This window comes from Ornithorhynchus anatinus, chromosome 4, assembly GCF_004115215.2.
Source record: "Ornithorhynchus anatinus isolate Pmale09 chromosome 4, mOrnAna1.pri.v4, whole genome shotgun sequence".
In the NCBI taxonomy this organism is placed as follows: domain Eukaryota; kingdom Metazoa; phylum Chordata; class Mammalia; order Monotremata; family Ornithorhynchidae; genus Ornithorhynchus; species Ornithorhynchus anatinus.
Genome location: NC_041731.1, coordinates 41,904,095 through 41,926,662, shown reverse-complemented (window position 1 = coordinate 41,926,662; position 22,568 = coordinate 41,904,095). Strand labels below are relative to the sequence as shown.

Genomic DNA, 22,568 nt, shown 5'->3' with positions numbered 1-22,568 from the left:
AGATGTTAGTTGGACATTTTCTTTCATCTTCTCATGGGCAATGCCAATTAAGAGAACTCCCCAGCAGAAGCCAGGGTAAGAGCATTGATTCTCTGAAGTCATTGCAAACCAGCTGTAAACCATCTTAAAATCACTACTGACCTTTTTTCATCTTGCAGGCTGTCTGGGTTTGCTTTAACGAGAGGCTACCCCTGTGGACTCAATTGCAGTTAACTAGCTCTCTCTGACTTGGTCCACAGGACATTCAAAAACCCAAATGGTTTTAATCAGAGAAACATGTTCCTTTATCATTTTTTTGCTGAGATGCCATACACACAGAGTGCTTTTTTTATTTCCTGGGGGAAATTTCACCCTCAATTTAGCACTTAAACCCAGGTGGTTTGTGGTGGGGAAGAAGCAGGAGGTTGTTAAATTCACCTGGGATAAGGAAGTGGTTTATTGGGGAGGTAATTCTATTCTTTTTTTGTGGTACTTGTTAAGTGCTTACTGTGTGCCAGACACTGTACTAAATGATCATTAAATATGATTGATTAAAAAAGAATGAAAAGTCAAAGGACATCAAGATTTTAGACTTCTGGGAAAGGAAAATGTTGGTGATGTGGGTTTAGGAAGGAATAAGACAAGTACGGGTTTAACTATGTTGAGATTAATGTGACAGAAGGGTATCTGTGTAGAGATGTCCTACAGGCAAGAGAAAGTATAAGATTTCTGAGCAGATGAGAGGTTGGAGCCAGTGGGGTAGACTTGGTAGTCATCTGCATACAAGTGGTAGTTGAAGCTTTCTGAGAGTTTCTAGACTTAAGCTCATTGTCGGCAAGGTATGTGTTTGTTTATTGTTGTTTGGTACACTCCCAAGTGCTTAGTTCAGTGCTCTGCATACAGTAAGCACTAAAGAAGCTGTTAGAGAAGCAGCGTGGCTCAGTGGAAAGAGCACGGGCTTTGGAGTCAGGGCTCATGAGTTCGAATCCCAGCTCTGCCACTTGTCGGCTGTGTGACTGTGGGCAAGTCACTTAACTTCTCTGTGCCTCAGTTCCCTCATCTGTAAAATGGGGATTAAGACTGTGAGCCCCACGTGGAACAACCTGATTCCCCTATGTCTACCCCAGCGCTTAGAACAGTGCTCGGCACATAGTAAGCGCTTAACAAATACCAACATTATTAAATAAATACAGTCGACTGAGAGTGAGTGCATACTGAGAACAGAACATTTTGAGATTCCCATAGTTAGGGAATGAGAGATGGCAGGTCAGTGTTTGAGCCTGAAAAGGAACAGTCAGAGTGGTAGGAGAACCAGATAAGTAGTGTGTCGGTGAAGAGGGATGGAGATTAGTCAATTGGGATAGATGGGCAAATGCAAATTGTATGCAAATAGTGGGAATAGGGGAAAGAAAAGGCTTGTAGGAATATGGAAGGATAACTAGGTGCATAAATGAAAACTATTGCAAATTCACATAAAGTTCCATTTTAATGGTAGGTAGGTTGACATGATTTGGGGAGGTGGAAATAAATCAGGTGAAAATGAGAAGTCAGGCAACATTTCTGAGGGGAAGAGTAGTCAACAGTGTCAAAGGCAGTCAAGAGGTAAAGAAGGATTAGAATGTCTTAAAGTCAGCCCGTTAGACTTCCTTAAGAAAGGGCCATTGGGAATCTTGGTGAGTGTGGCTTTTGTGGGGAGAAGAGGAGAAAAGCCAGATCACAGTGGGCTGTGGGATTCCAAGTCTCAGTAGCCTGTTCGGAGGAAGCAAGCCAAGGAGAATTCACTGCATATTTGCAACAGCACGTCAGCCACCATCTGCACTGAGGCTTGGGGTCTTTGTTTGAGAATACATATGTTCCCTGCAACAAGGAATTAGTTGTCTACAAAGTGAAAGGTGTCAAAATTAAATGTGTTCAACATAAATATTTGCTTATAAATTGTTGTTTTGAAAAGGAGTTGGCAGAAAGGGATGATCCATGAAGTGCCCTGCAATTTGGGGAAAGGTTGGGGTAGTTGCAGGGGAGGAGGGTATTTTCTGGAGGAAGTAAATCGTGGACCTGGGATGAGAAGAGGGGAGGGAGAGGGGAATAGATTGAATTTTAATCCGAGTTTTAAAAGGAGGGCTTTGAAGTGAGACAAATGCTTGCCTCCACTGCCATCCGCTCTTCTTCTTCCCCCTTTCAGAACCTGTGGTATTCAACATTTGGAAAGAGCGGGTGATAACCTATCACTTCTCACGTCCTTTTATTTCTGCATCGTCACCTTTTCCACCGTTGGATATGGAGACGTCACCCCCAAAATCTGGCCTTCCCAACTCCTGGTGGTGATCATGATATGTGTTGCCCTTGTGGTGCTGCCTCTTCAGGTAAGAAAGGCCCAAGGAGCCCTGAAATCTACCCTAACAAATTATCTGGTTATTCTGGCCCTAAACACACTTGAATTGCTTGAATTAATGGATATTTTGAACACTTTTATTTTGGCCAAGCTATCCGGAAAATTGCTTCAAAAATGCCTGTCCCTTTGCTTGCAAAGACACAGCGTATTTGGGGGAGAATCAGTTAATGGGAAAAGCAGAATGGCCTTTTGTGGAGGGCTGGTTTCTAGAGTATTGATCAGCCTTGCTGTATTTCTACCTCATTGGCCAGCTGATTGATGGGATTTCCCACGAGTATTAGGAGATTCTTTTTAGCATCGACAAAGAAAAACTGTCAGGAAACGAATTAGCCATACTGTGGGTTCAGCTTCTGGACCCAGCCTGACGCACCCCAGCACTTCCCTCTGGATTGTTCATCCCACCCTTGCCTCAGTCTTCAACCTCGTGACTGACCTCTCCTGCCAATTGCCTGCCCACAACAGGTCACGGGTGCTTCTTGGTAAGGCACCAGCTGAAGGAGACAGAAAGCAGCAGCTCCTGAGTGAGGTTTCATTTCCCCTCCCCAGTGATGGAAAACTGAAGGCACATGCTCTTTTCTGCTGGATCTTTCAGGAGATAATGTCATCCAAAAAGATGATCAGTAGTATTTATTCTGTGCAGAGCATTATACTAAACATTTGGGTAAGTAAAATAGAATCAGTAGACATGAGCTCTGCCCTCAAGGAGATTAGTCAAGTGGATGAACACTAAAATAAATTTCAGGTAAGAGGAAGCAATTGAATAATAGGGATGATAATAATAATGAAAATAATAGTATATTTTAAGCATATGCTATGTACCAGGGTAGATAAAAATAATCAGGTCAGACACAGTCCCTGCCTGCCCCACATGGGACTCACAGCCTAAGCAGGAAGAAGTACAGGTATTTAATCCCCATTTTACATATGAGGAAACTGAGCTTCAGAAAAGTTAAGTGACTTGCCCAAGATCATACAGGAGACATGCGGCAGAGCCAAAATTAGAATCCAAGTCCCTTGACTGCTGGACCTGTGCTCTTTCCACTACACCATGTTTCTTCTATAAAGAAGTATAAAAACATAAGCATAAGGATATATACATAAGTGCTATTAGGTGTGTGGTGGGACGAGGTAAGTACCCAAGTGCTAGAGTGACTTGGAAGTGTTGAAATGGCAGTTTGTGTGTATATGTGTGCATGTGTTGGAAGGGTGAGGGGGGTTGAGGGTGGGAAGATGATTGATGGATTAGGCGAATCCTCTTGGAAGAGTTGTGATTTCAGAAGGGCTTTGAGGATGGGAAGAACAGTGGTCTTCTGGAAGTGAAGGGGAAAGGATTCCAGGCAGAAGGGAGGATGTGAGGAAGAGGTCACCGGAGAGAGAGATGAGAATCAGGTACAGGGAGTAAATTGGTTTGAGAGTAGGAAAGTGTGTCAGTTGGAGTGTCATGGGAGATAGACTAAATGGTGTAGAGAAAGCTGCTTGAGTACCTGAAAGTTGATGGTCAGGAATTTCTGCTTGTTGCAGAAAGGTAACCATTGGAAGCTTTTGAGAAATCAGTTAAACAGTGGTATTTATTGAGCTATTGCTGTGTGCAAAGCACTGTAGTAAGTGCTTGGGAGAGTACAATATAACAGAGCTGGTCAACATGTTCCCTGCCCATAATGAGTTTACAGTCTACAGGACGAGGTTACAGTCTAGAGGAATGAGGAGACATGCACAGAATGATGTTTTCGAAAATGGAACTGAGCAGCAGAGTGAAATACGGATTTGAGAGGGGAAAGACTGGAGACAAGGAGGTCTGCATGAAGGCTGATAAGTTCGTCAAGTTGGGACCTGATTAATTCCTAGACCAGGGTATTGGTAGTTTGGGTGGAGAGGAAAGAGTGAATTCTGGAAATGTGGAGGAGGAAAACCCAATAGGATCTGGGGACAGATTGAATTAAGGGATTGAAAGAGAGTAAGGAGCCAAGGATTATGCCCAGGTAGCAGGCTTGAGAGATGGGGAGGGTGTTGGTGTTGGCAACTATGATGCAAAAATTGGTTGTCATAGATGCCCGGGGTACAATATGAACAAATGTGCTTCTTGAAAATAAAGGAAGTGGTGGGGAGGAAGCCCCCTCTTTCCTCTGGCAGTCTGCTTCTCACCCAGACTCCTTTGGTCCATGGAAAACTAGTCTTAACTTCTCAGACCTGAACCTTCACTAGGCATTAATGTAGGACCAAACTGCCCTGGGGCTGTCAGGGTACTGTCCCAGGACCCCTAGAATTTGGGGAGGTTCCTTCTTCATGGGGGTGAGTATATGTGTATGGGGAGGGAAGGTGTTTGCCTTTATTTTTTGTTGTTTCTATGTTGTTATGTACTTCTTACGTGCCTGGCCCTGTACTAAATGCTGGGGTAGATAATAATAATAATGTTGGTATTTGTTAAGCACTTACTGTATGCAGAGCACTGTTCCAAGCGCTGGGGTAGATGCAGGGTATTCAGGTTGTCCCACGTAAGGCTCACACTCTTAATCCCCATTTTACAGATGAGGTAACTGAGGCACAGAGAAACTTTGCCCACAGTCACACAGCTGACAAGTGCCAGAGCCGGGATTTGAACCCATGACCTCTGACTCCCAAGCCCGGGCTCTTTCCACGCTGCCTGTATACAAGTCAATCAGATTGGACACAGTCCCTGTCCCACAAGGGACTCTCAATAAGCTCATTATGGGCAGGAAACATGTCTACTAATTCTGTGGTATTGTACTTTCCCAAATGCTTAGCACAGTGCTCTGCCCATTGTAAGTGCTCAATAACTACAATTGAATGGAATGAATGAGTGGAATGGAATGAATAAATATGATTAATCCCCATTTTACAGATGAAGTAACTGAGGCACAGAGAATTTAAATGACTTGCCCAAGGTCACACAGCAAATAAGTGTCAGAACCGAGATTGGAATTCAGATCCTCTGACTCCCAGGCCTGTGCTCTTTCCACTAGGCCACGCTGCTTCCAGGAGGGATGTCTGCGGGCTTTGGGGAGTACATCTCCCCCAGATTAAAATAAAGGCAATGCTTTCAACCCCTGCCAAGGACTTGGGAGTGTCAAGCCATTCCATACATACCTGCAGATCTAGCTTTGGAGTCTGGAGCATGTGCATTAAGAGTTTAGGTGTATTAGGTGTTTGCTCTGTGCATGCCGTAGCCCAAGGATAGCAAGTCCTCGTGTCCTCCCTCCCAATTTTGCTCTAAGGTTTCATGGCCTGGCTCCACAAAAGACTTTGGTAGGACACTATAGAAGTAGTCCTTTCCCTAGGCCTCCATGGAGTTATTACTGCCTTTTCTCTTTAAATAGGTTTATTTTACACAGTTAGCCATGTAGTCATTGTAATAACAATAACAACTGTGGTATTTATTAAGCACTTAGTACATGCCAAGCACTGTACCAAGCACTGGGGTGGATACAAGATAATCAGGACCCACATGGGGCTTATAGTCTAAGAAGGAGGGAGGACAGGTATTGAATCCCCATTTTGCAGATGAGGGAACTGAGGCACAGAGAAGCCCAAGGTGACACATCAGGTAAGTGGCAGAGCGGGATTAGAACCCAGGTCTTCTGACTCTTAGGCCCGTGCTCTTTCCACTAAGCCACACTGCTCTTCCTAGTACCCACTAATGCATGCTTTCTGCTAAAGCCAGATAAAATGCTACCGTACTGTCACGCTTGTAGTTCATAACTCCTTAGAGCTTTCACCCCTTCCATGGGTTGGATTTAGCTGTGGCCTCCAATTATAATCATTCAGCCCTGGCTATAACACACAATAACACTTTCTTCTATATAATCTATTTCTGTGGGAAAATGGAAGTCTATCTCCTAAAGTCCATCTTTCTTCTAGACTGTGAGCTCTTTGTAGGCAGGGAATGTGCCTACCAACTCTATTATATTGTATTCTCCTATGTGCGTAGTACAGTGCTCTGTCCACAGTAAGCGCTTAATAAATATGATTGATGGATTGATTGCAAAGGCCAGAACCTCAACCACTTGCCCTCGGCAAATCCTTGCCAGTACATGTAAGTGTTACGGTTTTCTCGAGAGCATCTTTCTCTCTTCAAACCTGTTTTCTTGCTTGCAGTTTGAGGAATTGGTGTATCTCTGGATGGAAAGGCAGAAGTCCGGAGGCAATTACAGCCGTCACCGAGCCCAGACCGAGAAGCACGTTATACTTTGCGTCACATCTCTCAAAATCGATCTCCTCATGGACTTCCTTAATGAATTTTATGCCCACCCCCGCCTCCAAGTAACAGCTTGCTTTTTGTTGTCTTGTGCCTGTCAGTGTTTCTGTGTTAGGCTCTGAATTTGTTGTAGGAAAATCATGTGAGCTGATCAGGAGTGGGCTAAGGGGGTGTATTTTAGGGTAACTACCTGCATTGGACTGAAAACAGATTTCCAGTCCAGATGGGAAGCTCCTAAATAACTGAGTTGTTGATAGGAGCCCACCTTGAATTTTATGATGTGAATTTGATTGGGAAAAACTTGGTGCTGCAGGTGCCACAAACCACCTGCCAGGCATAGAGATGCCAGCTGAATGGGATTTGGGGGAGCAGAGTGGACGTACACAGATTACTGGGGAACATTTCTGGCCGTTAACCTTATGGGCCAGCCGGGTAAAGCGTGATTAACACTTAATTTAGGTATCGGTTCTTCCTTTCAGGATTACTATGTCGTGATACTTTGTCCAACAGAAATGGATATTCAGGTTCGAAGAGTCCTCCAGATTCCACTGTGGTCCCAAAGAGTTATCTATTTGCAGGGATCAGCCCTGAAGGACCAGGATCTCATGAGAGCCAAGTGAGTGGGGGTGGGAAAGGAGGCTGTGGTTGGGATTGTTAAAAAATAAATGTGGATAATCTAGGGGAGAAGAGCTGGAGATGTTGGAATTGGTTGGGGGAGAGGAGAGATTCTGCATGACCTGAGATGAAATGGACAATCAGTTAAGGCAGCAAGGTGATTTCTTTTTGTCAATCATATTTATTGAATGACCACTGAATCTGGAGCACTATCCTAGGCCAGATGTGCACAAGGGAAACAGTGCCACTTCCCCAGATCTGGTCTGCTCAGGGCCTGAGAACAAGCATTGTGGGGAAGTGGCCTGACCTAGTGGCAAGAGCAGGGGCCTGGGAGACAGAGGATCTGAGTTCTAATTCCGGTTTTGCCACTTGTCTGCTGTGTGACCTTTGGCAAGTCAGTAAACTTCTCTGTGCCTCCGCAACCTCATCTGTAAGATGGAAATTAAATCTGTGAGTCCCATGTTGGACATGGACTGTGTCCAACCTAATTATCTTATATCTACCCCAATGCTTAGTATACAGTTCCTAGCATATTAGTTATTGTAAGTGCTTAACAAATGCCACAGAAAAATTTAGTCTACTATACTATAAGCTTCTTGTGGACAGGGATTATGCCTACCAATTCTGTCTTATTGTTCTCTCCCTCATTCTTAGTACAGTGCTCTGCACACAGTAAGCACTCAATAAATACCATTGATTTATTGATAAGGCGCTTTTCTGAGAAACACTTCTCCTTCTCCTTTCCTTCTCTTCATCTTCCTCACCCTCCTCCTCCTTCCATGACCCTAGCAGCTTGCCTGACATAGCAAAGGAATCAAATTCCTTATCAAAATTACGGTTTCTCTCCTAGAGGCATATCCAGTTGGGTATATCTGAGAGAGATCTTTTCACACTTCCACACTGGTGTAAAGTTTGTGGTGTCATCTTCATTAGCAAAGAGCATCAAAATAAATTTGGGATCATTCCCTGGTCTGACCTAATCTGGGCAGACAGTACTGCAGCCTGCTTTTTTCAGAACCTCCTCCATGAAGCAGGACACCCACGCCTCCTGTCACTGATTTAAATACCAGAGCCTGTATTCAGAGCACAGCAATCACGAGACAGATCTGTCGTGGGTGACCCCGGCAGAATTCAACATTTTCTTTGCCAGCAGCTTGAGGTTCTGAAAATCAGCTGCAGATAGCAGGAAGAGAGCCAGGCATCTCTTTTTGTTTAGGTAAGAACATAAATAGATTAGTGGTGGAATTTTTTTCCTCATAAATAAAGGTCAAGTTCTATATTAAATATGGATCCTCCTATGACTTGAACAACAAGCTCTAGAATTCTATTACCAGAAGGGATATTAGAAGAGATTTTGTAGGGGGCTTCAGCAATTCCAAACCAGCAGGCAATGATATTTGTTTTCACCCTTAGGAACTGAGGTTTACTTCTTGGACAAAAGTCAGGGGGCTGAATTTTCAGAACAGATTTCTCTCTGCAGGACAACTTACCTGAAATTCAGGTTGTTTCTGAGCGATAGTGGTTTAAATTTTCGGGGGGAGTTGTAGGCCAGAGGGAAGATGTGGGCGAGGGGTTGGAAGTGGGAAAGATGAGATGGAGATATAGTGAGTAGATTGAGGTTAGAGGAGCAGAGAGTGCAGACTTGGGTGTAGTAGATTAGCAAAGTCAGGAAGGAGGAAAATAGCTGAGCCTCATAAAGCTGATGGTAAGGAGTTTCTGTTAAGATGTGAAAATGGAGAGGCAACTCTTAGAGATTTTTGAGGAGTGGAGAGATGTGGAATGAGTAGTTTTTAAACTAAGTTATCCAGACAGCAGAGTGAAGTATAGCCTGGAGGGAGGAGAAGCAGAAGGCAGGGAATCTGGTGCAGTAATCAAGGTGGGATAAATGTGCTTGGATCGGTAGCAGTTTGCATATGGAAGAAGGTGTGTATTTTAGAGATGTTTATGAAAGTAGAATGAACAGAATTTGGTGACATAATGAATACAGGGATTGAATGAGAGAGATGAGTCGAGGATAATGCCAAGATTTCAAGCTTGCAATGCAGGGAGGCAGATGGTGTGGTCTATGCTGATGGGAAAAGTCAAAGGGAGGAAAGTGTTTGGATGGAGAGATTAGGAGTTATGTTTTAGACATGTTAAGTTTCAGGTGGTGTTAGGACATCCAGAAGAGATGTCCTGAGGACAGGAAGGTGCGAGACTATAGAGAAGGAGAGAGATCAGGGTTGGAGAGTTAGAGGTACTGCATAGAGATGGTAGTTGAAGCTGTGAGAGTGAATGCATTTTCCAGCGGAGTGGGTGCAGATGGAGAATAGGAAAGGAGATTAGGAAGGGAGTCTTGAAGGACTCCCTCGGTTAGGGGGTGGGAGGCAGAGTAGGGTCTGACAAAAAAGACTGAGAAGGCTTAGCCACAGAGATAGGAGGATCAGGTATAGCCAAGGACAGTAGCCTCACAAAAGTGTGTGGGGATGGTGACACCAAGGAAATGTCCTATTATAGTTGCAGGCTGAAGGGTCCTCTCATGCCTCCCTTTCCTTCCTCTTTCTCCCTACACTCCAGCCTCGGAGTAATCACCCACCTTCTCTGGGGGTCCATGTGTGAGTCATGAAATAGAACGTTTATCTGTTTCAGGATGGACAATGGTGAGGCCTGTTTCATCCTGAGTAGTCGGAATGAGGTGGACAGAACTGCAGCGGTAAGCAAGGGCTGGGTAGTAGGGGTCGGGGAGGGAAGATAAATTGAGGCAGAAATCACCACCATAAACTTGGATGCCAGCATTCAATAAAAGGAGCAACAGAGACTATGGACTCTACACTGTAAGGTTGTTGTGGGCAGGGAATGTGTCTGTTTATTGTTGCATTGTACTCTCCCAAGCACTTAATTCAGTGCTTTGCACACAGTAAGTACTCAATAAATACGATTGACTGACTGAGTGATTTTTGCCCCCATCAAATGTGCATTCTCTCACATCAGGACCACCAAACCATTCTGAGAGCCTGGGCCGTGAAGGATTTTGCTCCTAACTGTCCCCTCTACGTGCAGATTTTAAAGCCTGAAAATAAGTTTCACGTCAAATTTGCTGGTGAGTTTGTGTTGCACATTCGAGTGTGTGTGAGTGTGTATGTGGGTCAGAGGGTAGGATGTATTTCCCTACTCATCCCAGTTCAATGAAACTCAAGGCCTGTGTGCACACAGCCCAGTTGAGATCGCTTCTCTCCTTTCTCCTCCTGCCCTTCTCCAGCCCTTTCTTTCTTGCCTTTGAAGTTGCAGCCCCCTAGCATTAGTCTTCCCTGGGAAACAACACCCAAATTTACAGGCATAACTCCTTTTGATATAAGATCTTGGGTCACCGTAAGATGAATTGGACAACAGTGGGCCCTGAGCTAAGGGAAAACTTCATTTTTCAACCTATCTCTGCCCTTTCTACCACTACATTCTGTGTTTGCTGGCCAACAGGAGATGCACTGTCTTGATGATGGTGTGATGGAGCTGGCCAAGTGGAGAAAGGTGTAATGGAGAAAGGCGTAATTGCAATGGAGAAAGGGGAACATATTTCCCCAGAGCCGGGAATAATTGTGTAATGGCCATCACCCTCCTGGTGACCGTTTCCCACTTGCCTTGCAGACCATGTGGTTTGTGAAGAGGAGTGTAAATATGCCATGCTGGCCCTCAACTGCCTCTGCCCTGCCACGTCCACGCTCATCACACTGCTGGTTCACACATCCAGGGGACAGTGAGTATTCTTGACTTTGCTTGGGGGTCAGCCTCCATTTCCTGGAATCGCAGCTCTTTGTCAACTCTGTTCATATTTTCTCTCTCTCTCAACAATGGTTGCTGCAAAATAAAGAATTTTATCATCCTAACTGATAAACAGAATGAACAGAGCAGTGTGGCGTAGTGAAAAGGCCAGGGGGCTGGGAATCAGAGGATCTAAGTTCTAATACTGGCCCTGCAACTGGCCTGGAATGTGACCTTGGACTTGACTTATTTGTACTTCAGTTTCCTCATCTGTAAAATGAGGATTAAATAGATTAAATACCTGTGCTCTCTCCCCTTTAGACTTTTAAACTCCGTGAGGGACAGAGAACCTAGCTGTTGTATTTACCCCAGGGTTTAGCACAGTGCTTGGCACATGGTAAATTGTTATTATTGTTATTAGGGAGCAATAGGTTCTGATGATGTGGTTAAATGGGCAATAATCAGGTGATTATGCAGACATTAAGCCAAATTTATCAAAGCTTTTAGCCTCTTTTTTTCAATGCAAGATGATCCTCAATTTTTATCACACCTCTATTCTGGCATTCCTTCACCAGGGTTAACAGAACATTTCATTCCTTTTCTTAGGTTAGCCTTTTAAACATTTATTTTAAAGTGACCCCAGTGAGACTCTCCTACTGAAATGGTCTCTCACATAGTCTCCGAGAGCCAATGCAGATGTCAGCTCAGTTGCAAGTCATTGAAACAGCCTTAATCCCCTCTCCTGAGTAAGAAAAACGGAAACAACTATCTTCCTGAGCATTCAGGGTGGAGCGGCGAATGGAAGAGGCAGGTCTACAAAGGCAAACGCCTCACCCCAGTTAGTAGCTTTCTCATTTCGTTCAGTCCTTCATTCATTAGTGGTACTTCTTGTATGGAGATTGTTCTGAGGGCAAGATAATAAGGTGGAGTTCACAGGGGCAGATAAGAGGTCATCTTGTTAAGCTCCAAGGAACACTCCAGCCGAGAGTCTAATTCACAGTTCCAGCAGGAACTGTGCCTGCAAATTCCACTTTTGTAATTTGATGTAAAAACTCAATTAGAATTGAATCAGGTGAACTTCCTCAGCATATTGTTGAAATGATAGGTTTTATATGAATAAGGAACCAGAGAGTAACTTAAATGAGAATTAGATCCACTAGTCCAGTTAGCCCTTGACAAATATAACTTTTCACAAGAGCCAGGGTTGTGAATATTTCCACTGTTGCTGTTTCTTCTTTTCTAGAATCTCTTCGTGGATTTTTCCAGTTCTCAACTTTGACCCCATGACACCAAAGGTCCTCTAGAATTTTGTTTCTTTTTTTTTTTTTTTGCAGAAACCCTGCTGCTTTATTCCTCCAGGCAGAGATTGCTGTTATTGTTAAACTCACCTTCTTCTCTTCCAGACATGGCACACTTTGCTCATTTAATTTTCCATAAAAATTCAGTCCCCATGGCCTCTCCATTTCCTTAATCATGTTTTGTGGCTGTTCTCTGGATGCCCTCCAATTGGTTAATGGTTGCTGCTTCTGAGAGGGTACGCGATGTTCGTAGGCAATGTGTTAAAGTTAAATGGATTCCCTCCCAACTCCCCTTCCTTTGAATGGCTTGTTCCAGACAACTGCCAAGAGGTTGAGCTAAAATTGCAATGTGAAAAAGATGCTACCAAAGTGTTAAATGTCCCCAGTGGTCCTGTTTCTTCTCTCCGGAATGGCCTAGGCATCCTGGAACTCTGGGGAAAAAGCAAGCCATCAAAATGCCCATCGTTCAGTGAGAGGGAAAGTGTTCCCTGCAAACTTCTAATCCTGACTTCCTCTGCTTGTAATGGTCTATTGCATTTCTCAAGGAAGTTTAATAAAAGGAACATCCATGGAAAATCTTGCAGAATGAGGTTCTAGGGTGGGAGTTTCAATACTGACTTTCCAGGTTTGATCAAAGAAAGGTTTGATTTGGGACTGTTTAGACGCTCCTGGCTTGATAGCCAATCTAGTCAACTCTGTTATTTGTCAGTAGCCTTGAAAAAAAGTGTGATAGACCTGAAGAGTGAAGCTATTGTATATATTGAGACTTTTGTCTGAGAATTTCATTCATCCATAGTAATTCTGTCTTTTCCTCATTTCCTTGAATAGTAGGAGCGGTAGTCAGGACAGGTTTGAAAGAAGTCAGGGCCCCTGGCTGGACCATCTAGTTGGGGCCCCCATCACGTGACTCATTACAGCACTATCAGCCAGAGGGACAGCGGAGATATAAGGGAACAGGAGTCAGGAAGATGCCTCTCCCCTTCCCTCTACCAGCTTCGCCCTATTGCTGGTTCTTCCAAACGCGAAAGTGGCTGCAGAGTGGGGTGTGATGAGCGACGAAGGGGGTGGGGGGGTGGTGAGGCTGGGGAGTCCCCTCTCCTCTCCCCGTTCCCCCAGGCATAGTGATAACCTCCAGCCCAAGGAGCACCCCAACAAGTAATCATACACAACAGTGATAAGCAATGGTGATTACTACCCATTTATGGTGATTCACCCCAGCTAGTGTAGAAAAGGAGGCTGAGGCCAATTTGTAAAGGAACTGCTGGGAGCAAGTTAGGCTCCTCTCTCCTGTCACCCTATTTTCTTCCATTTAAAAGGGCAGGTTCCCATTTAAGAGCCAGATACAGCAGCAGGGGCTGCCTGGCAGAGCTGTTTTAAGAAAAATACTATCTTCAAGATGCCCCAAGGCAGCAACTATGTCGGGAAGGTCTGGAGGGGTCAGGATTTTGTAAGCTGAAGTCCCTGTAAGCCATTTGAGCCCCTGCATCAATCTGCCTTGGTAGTAGAAGTAGAAATGAGATTTACTGAGTGGTTGCTTTGTGCCAGGCACTATACTGTTGTGCTGGGTTGAAGACAAAATCAGGGTATTCAGTCACAGTTCCTATACCGTGAAGGGCTAACCATCTGGGAGCAGGGGAGAGAGACTGACATTCAGAAAAGAGAAATCCATTGTAGTAGAGGCATTTCAAAAAACAAGAATCCGCAGCAGGGAAGTAGAAAGGTATATGAGAAAATAAAAAACCCTTGGAGGAGGAGATCCCAAAGATATCCATAATCTGGGCTTCTAACCAGGGCAGCCTCCCCAGAGTTCAGTCATTTCCTGAAGCTCCCAGTTCATAGCAGCATGGTTTAGTGGAAGGAGCACAGGCTTGGAAGTCGGAGGTCGTGGGTTTCAATCCCGGTTCCGCCACTTGTCAGCTATGTGACTTTGGGCAAGTCATTTAACTTCTGTGTACCTCAGTTACCTCATCTGTAATATGGGGCTTAAGACTGTGAGCCACATGTGGGACGACCTGATTACCTTGTATCTACTCCAGTGTTTAGAACAGGGCTTGGCACATAGTAAGCACTTAACAAATACTATTATTATTATTATTATCATCCTGACCTTTGGCTCCCTCAGAAGAGGTGTCTAGGTGCCTGCTATGACTGACTTGGGTGGGAGGTTATTTGAGGCCTCAGGAGGGTCTGGTGAAGGTTTGATCACCTGAGTCATAGGGGCTCTGCATTCACAGGTCTCCACAGTTCTTGACCTCTTTTGCAGCCAGGTAATTAATAACAATAAAGCTAATGTAAACTCATCCTCTAAACTGTAAACTCACTGTGGGCAGGGCATGTGTCTGTTATATTGTTATACTGTACTTTCCCCAGTGCTTAGAACAGTGCTCTGCATGCAGTAAGCACTCAATAAATATGATTGATTTGTTAAGTGGTTCTATCTACTGAGCATGGTACTAAGTCTGAGGTAGATTAATAATACAAACAGGTTGGATACAGTCATTGTCTCATAAGGGGCTCCTGTTCTAAATGGGAAGGAAAACGGGTATCACTCTCACTTTTCAGAAGAAGAAACTGAGGCACAAAGAAGTTAAGTGAGTTGCTCAAGGTCACACAGCAAGCGAGCAGCGTGGCTCAGTGGAAAGAGCCCGGTTTGGGAGTCAGAGGTCATGGATTCTAATCCCAGGTCTGCCGCTTGTCAGCTGTGACCTTGGGCAAGTCACTTCACTTCTCTGTGCCTCAGTTACCTCATCTGTCAAATGGGGATGAAGACTGTGAGCCTTACATGGGACAACCAGATTACCTTGTATCTATGGCACATAGTAAGTGCTTAAGAAATTTTAAAAAAACCAGACTGGTAGAGTGGGGATTAGTACCCAAATCCCCTGACTCCCAAGACTTTGTGTTCTTTCTTTTAGGTCATGTGGCTTCCTGTGAAAGTTGGCTGTAAACTGTCCTCTGAAAATAATTTAACCTTTCCATGACCCTCTAAACTGTTCTACACTTCCTTTGAATAATCATATGTCCTCCTAGCCTATCCAGCACTAATGGGCAGGTTTCTGCTATTCTGATTTCAGAGAAGGTCAGGAGTCCCCGGAGCAGTGGCAAAGGATGTATGGCCGTTGTTCAGGGAACGAAGTTTATCACATCCGGATGGGAGACAGCAAGTTCTTCATGGAGTACGAAGGGAAAAGTTTTACCTACGCGGCCTTCCACGCACACAAAAAGTGAGGAGAAGGATCCTGTCCCGGTCTGAACCCCCGATCCAGTTAGTGGTCTAGACTTGGACTTGCATAAGGCATTTGGGGTTGCAGAACACCGAGGTTGGTAAAGAAACAATTGGAAAGGACCACATGATGGGTGAAAGGAAACCTTTTATTCAATAGCCTTCTTTGTCGGAGCAAGGGTTCAAGTTGCCGGTCTCTCAAAATGGATTTTGTGGTTTGCATTTACTTGCAAGTGAAAAGCAAAGAAAAGATTTGAGGTTTAGAGCCTGGGCCTTTGCAAGTCTTCACCGGGGGACAGAAAGGAAACCATTTCTTTAATAAGCGCTCAATAAATACGATTGAATGAAAGAAAGAACAGTCTAGAGTGCTTTTTATTGTGCTCTGTCCTAGATATGGCGTGTGTCTGATTGGGCTGAAACGGGAGGACAACAAAAGCATCCTGTTGAATCCAGGTCCCCGGCACATCATGGCCGCGTCAGACACCTGCTTCTACATCAACATCACCAAGGAGGAGAACTCAGCTTTCATCTTCAAGCAGGAGGAGAAGCAGAAGAAAAAGGGGTTTGCCAGCCAGGGGCTGTATGATGGACCCTCTAGACTGCCGGTTCACAGCATCATTGCCAGTATGGGTGAGCCCTCCACCTCCTTTTCTTCTCCCCCTGCACAGTGCCACGGAGTCAGTCGGTCATTCGTATTTAGTGAGTGCTTACTGTGTGCAGAGCACTGTACTAAGAGCTTGGGAGAGTACAATACAGTGATATAACAGACACGTTTCCTGCCTGCAACGAGCTTATGGCATAGAGGGTCAGAGAAGAGGGAGGAATAAGGGACCTGATATTCTAGGCCAGTAATTGATAAACCCCGAGCGAGTCAGGGCTTTCTCGGGGAGCATTTGTGTCCCCAGCAGGGAGAAATAAAGAGAATGTGAAGTTCAGAGTCTGCAGTTAGGCCACAGCAAAGGAGAGTGGTCCCACTTCTCTCCTTCTCCAGCAGCAGCATCCCCACCAAATCTGACAGGGCATGTGATGGGTGTAAGGGAGTCAGGGAAAGAAAACATTAATGAGCCACAGAATGGGAGAGTGGTGATAGTAAGTTGTCTTCTCTCTGGCAGCCATTTTAAGTTTGGGGCTCGAACACTTGAAAAAAAAAATATTATTTTTTATTTGAGAAAGCTAACCTGATCCAGTATTTCCCATGGATTTGATGATTCAGAAGATGTGATTTCACAAGGTCCAATATTCTCCAAGGACTTCCTAGGATTGAACTGTAATTTATTATCTAGATGATGAGGATTGAAAAAGATCAGCTTTCTCCTCTCCCTGATAAAAGGAAGCAGCATTGCGGCATCAATAATGATGGTATTTGTTAAGCACTTACTATGTGCTAGGCACTTTATTGAGCACTGGGTATATGAGCAAATCGGGTTGGACACAGTCCCTACCCCATATGGGGCTCACAGAATTAATTGCTGTTTTACACATGAGGTAACTGAGGCACAGAAAAGTGAAGTGATTTGCCCAAGGTCACACAGCAGACAACTGTCAGAGCTGGGATTAGACTCATGACCTTCTGACTCCCAGGACCGTGCTCTCTCCACTACGCCGTGCTCAGTGAAGCAGCATGGCCTAGTGGAAAAATTTACAGGCCTGGGAGTCAGAGGATCTGGGTTCTAATCCTCACTCTGCTACTTGTCTCCCATGTGATCTCGGGCAAGTCAGTTAACTTCTCTGGACCTCAGTTATCCTACCTGTTAAATGGGGATTAAATTCTACTCTCACTTCCTTAGATTGTGAGTCCCATGTGGAACAGGGACTGTGTCCAACCTGATTAATCTACCCCAGCACTTAGAACAGTTCTTGGCACATAGTAAGCACTTAATAAGTACCAATTTCATCATCAATATCCCATATTGTTTTTGTTCCGAATATTGCTAGGAAATTTTAGCCCTATGCAGCATGCTGTTGTTGAAGCTGAATGCACTGCGACCAGGATAGTGTTAGCCATGACCTTCCAGTAAGGGGCTGCTTCCAGAGAAAAGGGCTACATTTTTCCCTCCCAGTCAGCTCCTGCTTGGGAGAGACTGGTAATAGAAGCAATATTTTAATAGAGGTATTGGATTATGAAATCCAGCAGGATTTCCTCTCTATCCTGCGGTCTTCCAGTCAATGGTAGTTCTTCAGCACTTTCTGTGTACAGAGCACTTGGGAAAGTATAGTACAGTAGAGTTGTTAGAGATGACCCCTGTCCACAGAGATCTTACAGTCTGAAGGAGATATTAAAAGAAGTTACCGTTAGAAGAAATAGCCACATGTATATATGTGCTGTGGGGCTGAGACCAGGGTGAATATCAAGTGCTGAAGGGACAGATCCGAGTGTGTAGATGATAGTCCCTAGTCCTCTAGGCTGTAAGCTCCTTGTGGGCAGGGAGCGTGTTATATTGTACTCTCCCATACTCTAAGTAGTTTGCTCTGCCCAATAAATACAGTTGTTTGGTGTACGGGACAGTTAGCGGAAATTAGGTTTTAGGCGGGGATTGCAAAGAGATGTGATTTTTGAAGGCCTTTGCAGGTGGGAGGGGTCAGGTATGAAAGGGAAGTGAGTTTCAGGCCTAAGGAAGGGTGTCAGCAAGGGATCAGAAGCAGGAAGAATGAGACTGAGGTACAAGTTGGTGTTTGAGGAGTGAAGTATGCAGATGAAGTTGTTGTAGGTGATCAGTCAGATTTGTTAGGAGGGAGAGAGCTGATTGAGAAGCTTAAAGCCAATGGTAAGTAGTGTCTCTTTGACGCAGAGGTGAATGGGCAACTATTAGAGGGTTTTGAGGAGCAGGCGGATATAGACTGAATGGTATTTTAGAAAAATGATATAGGCATCAGAGTGATGTAAGGACAAGAGTGAAAAAAGCAGGAGACAGAGGTCAGTGAGGAGGAGGCTGATTCAATAGTCAAGGCAGGATATGGTAAGTGTTTTGGCAAGGGAATAGTTTGGATGGAAAGGAAAATGTGGTTGTATTGACTTTAAGCCTTGGGTTGAGCCATGATGAGCAAGTTGCGGAACTGAGTTTTCAATTGTTGGGGATAGTTTAGAAATGCCTATTTTCGAAGCATTTCTTGCCAGATAAGATCATTTTCATCCATTTTTATTGGTGGTTGACTTCTCGGTCCAGAACGAAGCTCTTCGATTGATACAAATCAGATATCACACAGCAGATTTTCAGTATGACTTAGTGAAGTGTGAGTTGGGTAGCAGTTCAGTGGTTGGTATTGGGATCTGTTCAACTCTCCCATAACTTGAATGCTGACAGCATCTTTTCCAAGAATCTGCCAAAGATGGCTATTTTATCATGCAGTGTGAGTGGGTTTAACAGTAGTCTCTTATGACTCATCTTCTCCCTTCCCTACTCCCTGCTCAGAATATTTCCAGCCAAATTCTCAACTGAAATCTCTATTTAATTTAGCCCTAACCACGGAATCTTTGCAGATAGATGGTGTCCCAAGTGAAATTAAGTTGTAACTGGACAAAACTTAACAAAATTAGAGAAAAGGGTAATGCTGCAAACTGTGGAGCAAGGAGGGAAGGTATAGCAATTTGATGAGTGGTTACAAGCATCACATCTCCTCCAAGAGGCCTTCCCAACTATGCCCTCATTTCCCCTACTTTCTCACCCTTTTGTGTCCCCTGTGCCTTTGGATCCGCATCCTGTACGTACTTGATTTTCATCCCACCCTCAGCTCCACAGCCCATATACATACCAATCAATCATATTTATTGAGCACTTACCGTGTGCAGAGTACTAAGCACTTGGGAGAGTTCAGTGTAACAAAATAACAGACACATTCCCTGCCTACAGCAAGCTTTCAGTCTCGAGGAGGACACAGACAATAATGTAAATAAATAAATTAAGAGTATGTACATAAGTGCTGTGGGGCTGGGAAGAGGAATGAATAAAGGGAGGAAGCCAGGGTGACACAGAAAAGGAAACAAAGCCTTAATCAGGGAAGGCTTCTTGTAGGGGTTATTCTTTCAATAAGGCTTTAACGGAAGGGAGAGTTATTTATTTAATTCGTACTTTATTTTAATATCTGTCTCCCCATCTAGACTGCAAGCTCCTGGTGGGCATAGTACCTATCTACTAACTCTGTTGTAATCTTCCAAGCGTTCAGTAAATATCAATGATTTGATTGATTAATGGTACCTAGCAAGGTGGGTGCTTCCCAGCTCTCCTGAAATGGAAAAAAAAACCCACTAGGCTCATCTTTCTTTGATACCAGGGCAATTACCTGTTTTGCTTTCATTAGATTCAGTAGCTTGCTAGGATAAATACTGCATTTCCATGATGCTTTTTGCTGGTCCTGTAATAAACCCCTCCTCCCCCCCACTATCCTCATCTTTCTTTGATGCCAGAGCAGTTGGGTATTTTGCTTTCATTAGCTCCAATAGGGCTTGCTAGGATAAAAAAACCCATTACCTTGCTGCTGAGATATGCGACCGTAGCAATATCCCTTTGACTTTGATCAGTGTAGCAATATCCCTTTGACTTTGATCAGTGGCAGAGTGCAGGAAGCAGAATATGTCAGCTTTGGTTGAAAAGTACCACAAATCACTAATATTTGCAACACCTATGCAGGAAAATCTCAGATCTGCCTGGTAGAGAGGCCAAGATTGACTGTTCTCTTAGAATTTGATCTTCCCAGGCCTGAGGCAGTGTTCAGTACAGTTCCCTAACCCCAAATTAACAGAATGTGAAGGTCTAAAGCCTGAAGACAAGAAGTCCTGAGACTTAGAGCATGGGCATCAAAAGCTTTCTGTGTCCCCAAAACACTTGGTGTTTTTGGAGCAATACTGGGTGCATTGTTTGTGAAAGAGATCTCTCTACAGTTCTTTGGGTGAGAACAGAATAAAACTCAATGAAGATGGTTGTTGAGTTGGTGAGAAGGGCTAAGAGATATGTGCCACAGATTCCAAAGAACCTCGATACATTTTTAAAATGTGTAATAAAAAGTAGCCCTCACCGATCTTTATGATATAAGCTACCAAAGGGCAAGGGCACATCAATCAATCATATTTATCAAGCACTTTCTGTGTTCAGGGCACTGTACTAAGTGCTAGGAAGAATACAAGCAGTGTGGCTTAATGGAAAGAGCCCGCTCTTGGGAGTCAGAGGATGTGGGTTCTAATCCTGACTCCGCCACTTGTCTGCCATGTGACCTTGGGCAAGCCACTTAATTTCTCTGTGCCTCAGTTACCTCATCTGTAAAAATGGGGATTAAGACTGTGAGACCCACATGGGACAACTTGATTACTTGGTATTTACCCCCAGTGCTTAGAACAGTGCTTGGCACATAGTAAGCACTTAAATACCATCATTATTACTATTATTATTATTACAACACAATATAACAGACACATTCTGTGCCCCCAACAAGATTACAATTTAGAGAGGGAGACAGAGATTCATATAAATGAATAAATTATGGGTATGTACATAACTGCTTTGGGCTTGGGTAATGCTGAAGGATGTGGGAAAAGTGGAAATGAGGGCTTAGTCAGGGAAGACCTCTTGGAGGGGTGTGCCTTCAATAAGGATTTGAAGGTGGGGTAATTGTCTGCCAGATGTGAAAAGGGAAGGTGTTCCAGGCCAGAGGCGGGATGAGGGTGAGAGTTCGGCAGTAAAATAGACAAGATTAAAGTACAGTGAGAAGATTGGCATTCAAAGGGCAAAGTGTGTGGGCTGGGTTGTACTAGGAAAGTAGCAAGGTGAGTTAGGAGGGGGAAAGGTGATTGAGTGTTTTAAAGCTGAGGGCAAGAAGTTTCTGTTCGATGCAGAGGTAGATGGGCAACCACCAGAGGTTCTAGAGAAGTGGAGAAATGTGGACTGAACATTTCTGCAGAAAAATGTTCTGGGCTACAGAGCAAAGTATGGACTGGAATAGGGAGAAACAAGAGGCAGGGAGGTCAGCAAGGAGTCTGATAAGAGTAATCAAGGTGGAATAGGATAAGTGCCTAGATTAAGGTGGTGGTAGTTTGGATGGAAGCTGAAGGTAGGCAGCTGTTAATTTCTAAAATTCTGGGTGGTTATCACCTGGGTGTCAGACAGCCACACCTGTACTGTGTTCTTCACTGGGGATTATGGTCGGGCTGCAGAGAAAGTGAGGAGGGTGAAGAAATGGTTGCTTCTCCGCCCTGGCATTTTGGGAACAAAATATTAGAGTCCTGGAAAACAGCTTTGTGGGCAATTGTTCCAGTCATCCTCGGTGAAGAAATCTCAGTGTCTTCCAGCAGGTCTCTATCCCAGATGATGTTCACTCTCCTGTGCTGGTTGAGGCCTCCCTGGATGAACAACTCTGACCTTCGTATCCTACCGAGTGCTGTGAAAACTTTGTGTTATTGCCTCTGATGATGATGTGAAACAGCATGACCTAATGGAAAGAGCCAGGGCCTCGGCCACTTGTCAGCTGTGTGATTTTGGGCAAGTCACTTAACTTCTCTGTGCCTCAGTTACCTCATCAGTAAAATGGGGATTAAGACTGTGAGCCCCACGTGGGACAACCTGACTCCCCTGTGACTACCCCAGCGCTTAGAACAGTGTTCAGCACATAGTAAACGCTTAACAAATACCAACATTATTATTATTATTAATATCCCCTCCTCCACTTGGCTTCTGTGTGACCTTGGACAAAACACTTAACTTCTCTGAGCCTCAGCTACCTCATCTGTAAAATAGGGATTAAATTCCTGGTCTCCCTCCCTCTTAGACTGTGAGCCTTATGTGGGACTGAAAATATGTCCACACTCCTAATCCTTTTTTTAAAAAATATCTGCTAAGTGCTTAGGTGCACTTGGCACTGTACTGAGCGCGCTGGGTTAGATATAAATTAAACAGGCTCAATGCAGTGTATGTGGGGCTCCCAGTCTTAATCTCCATTTTACAGATGAGGGAACTGAGGCCCAGAGAAGTTGTCACGTTGCCCAAGGTCACACAGCAGACCTAGTGGTGGAGCTAGGATTAGAACCCAGATTCCCAGACTGCCAGGCCCATGCTCTTTTCACTAGGCCATACTGCAGGTCTTGTATCTACCGCAGTATTTAGCACAGTGCTTTTGTAAGTGTGTAAG

General features: G+C 44.4%; 1 protein-coding gene across 5 annotated transcripts in view; it reads left to right on the top strand.

Moving 5' to 3' along the window:
* KCNT1 (potassium sodium-activated channel subfamily T member 1) overlaps window positions 1-22,568 on the top strand; it is a 278,660-nt gene that overhangs the window by 201,718 nt on the left and 54,374 nt on the right. For all 5 annotated transcript variants that reach the window (XM_039911792.1, XM_039911790.1, XM_039911791.1 and 2 more), the window contains 8 exons: window positions 2,162-2,342; window positions 6,485-6,649; window positions 7,064-7,200; window positions 9,828-9,891; window positions 10,170-10,278; window positions 10,821-10,929; window positions 15,307-15,456; window positions 15,847-16,085. In XM_039911792.1, coding sequence (XP_039767726.1) covers window positions 2,162-2,342; window positions 6,485-6,649; window positions 7,064-7,200; window positions 9,828-9,891; window positions 10,170-10,278; window positions 10,821-10,929; window positions 15,307-15,456; window positions 15,847-16,085 — 1,154 coding nt within the window. The remainder of the gene's footprint in view (window positions 1-2,161; window positions 2,343-6,484; window positions 6,650-7,063; window positions 7,201-9,827; window positions 9,892-10,169; window positions 10,279-10,820; window positions 10,930-15,306; window positions 15,457-15,846; window positions 16,086-22,568) is intronic.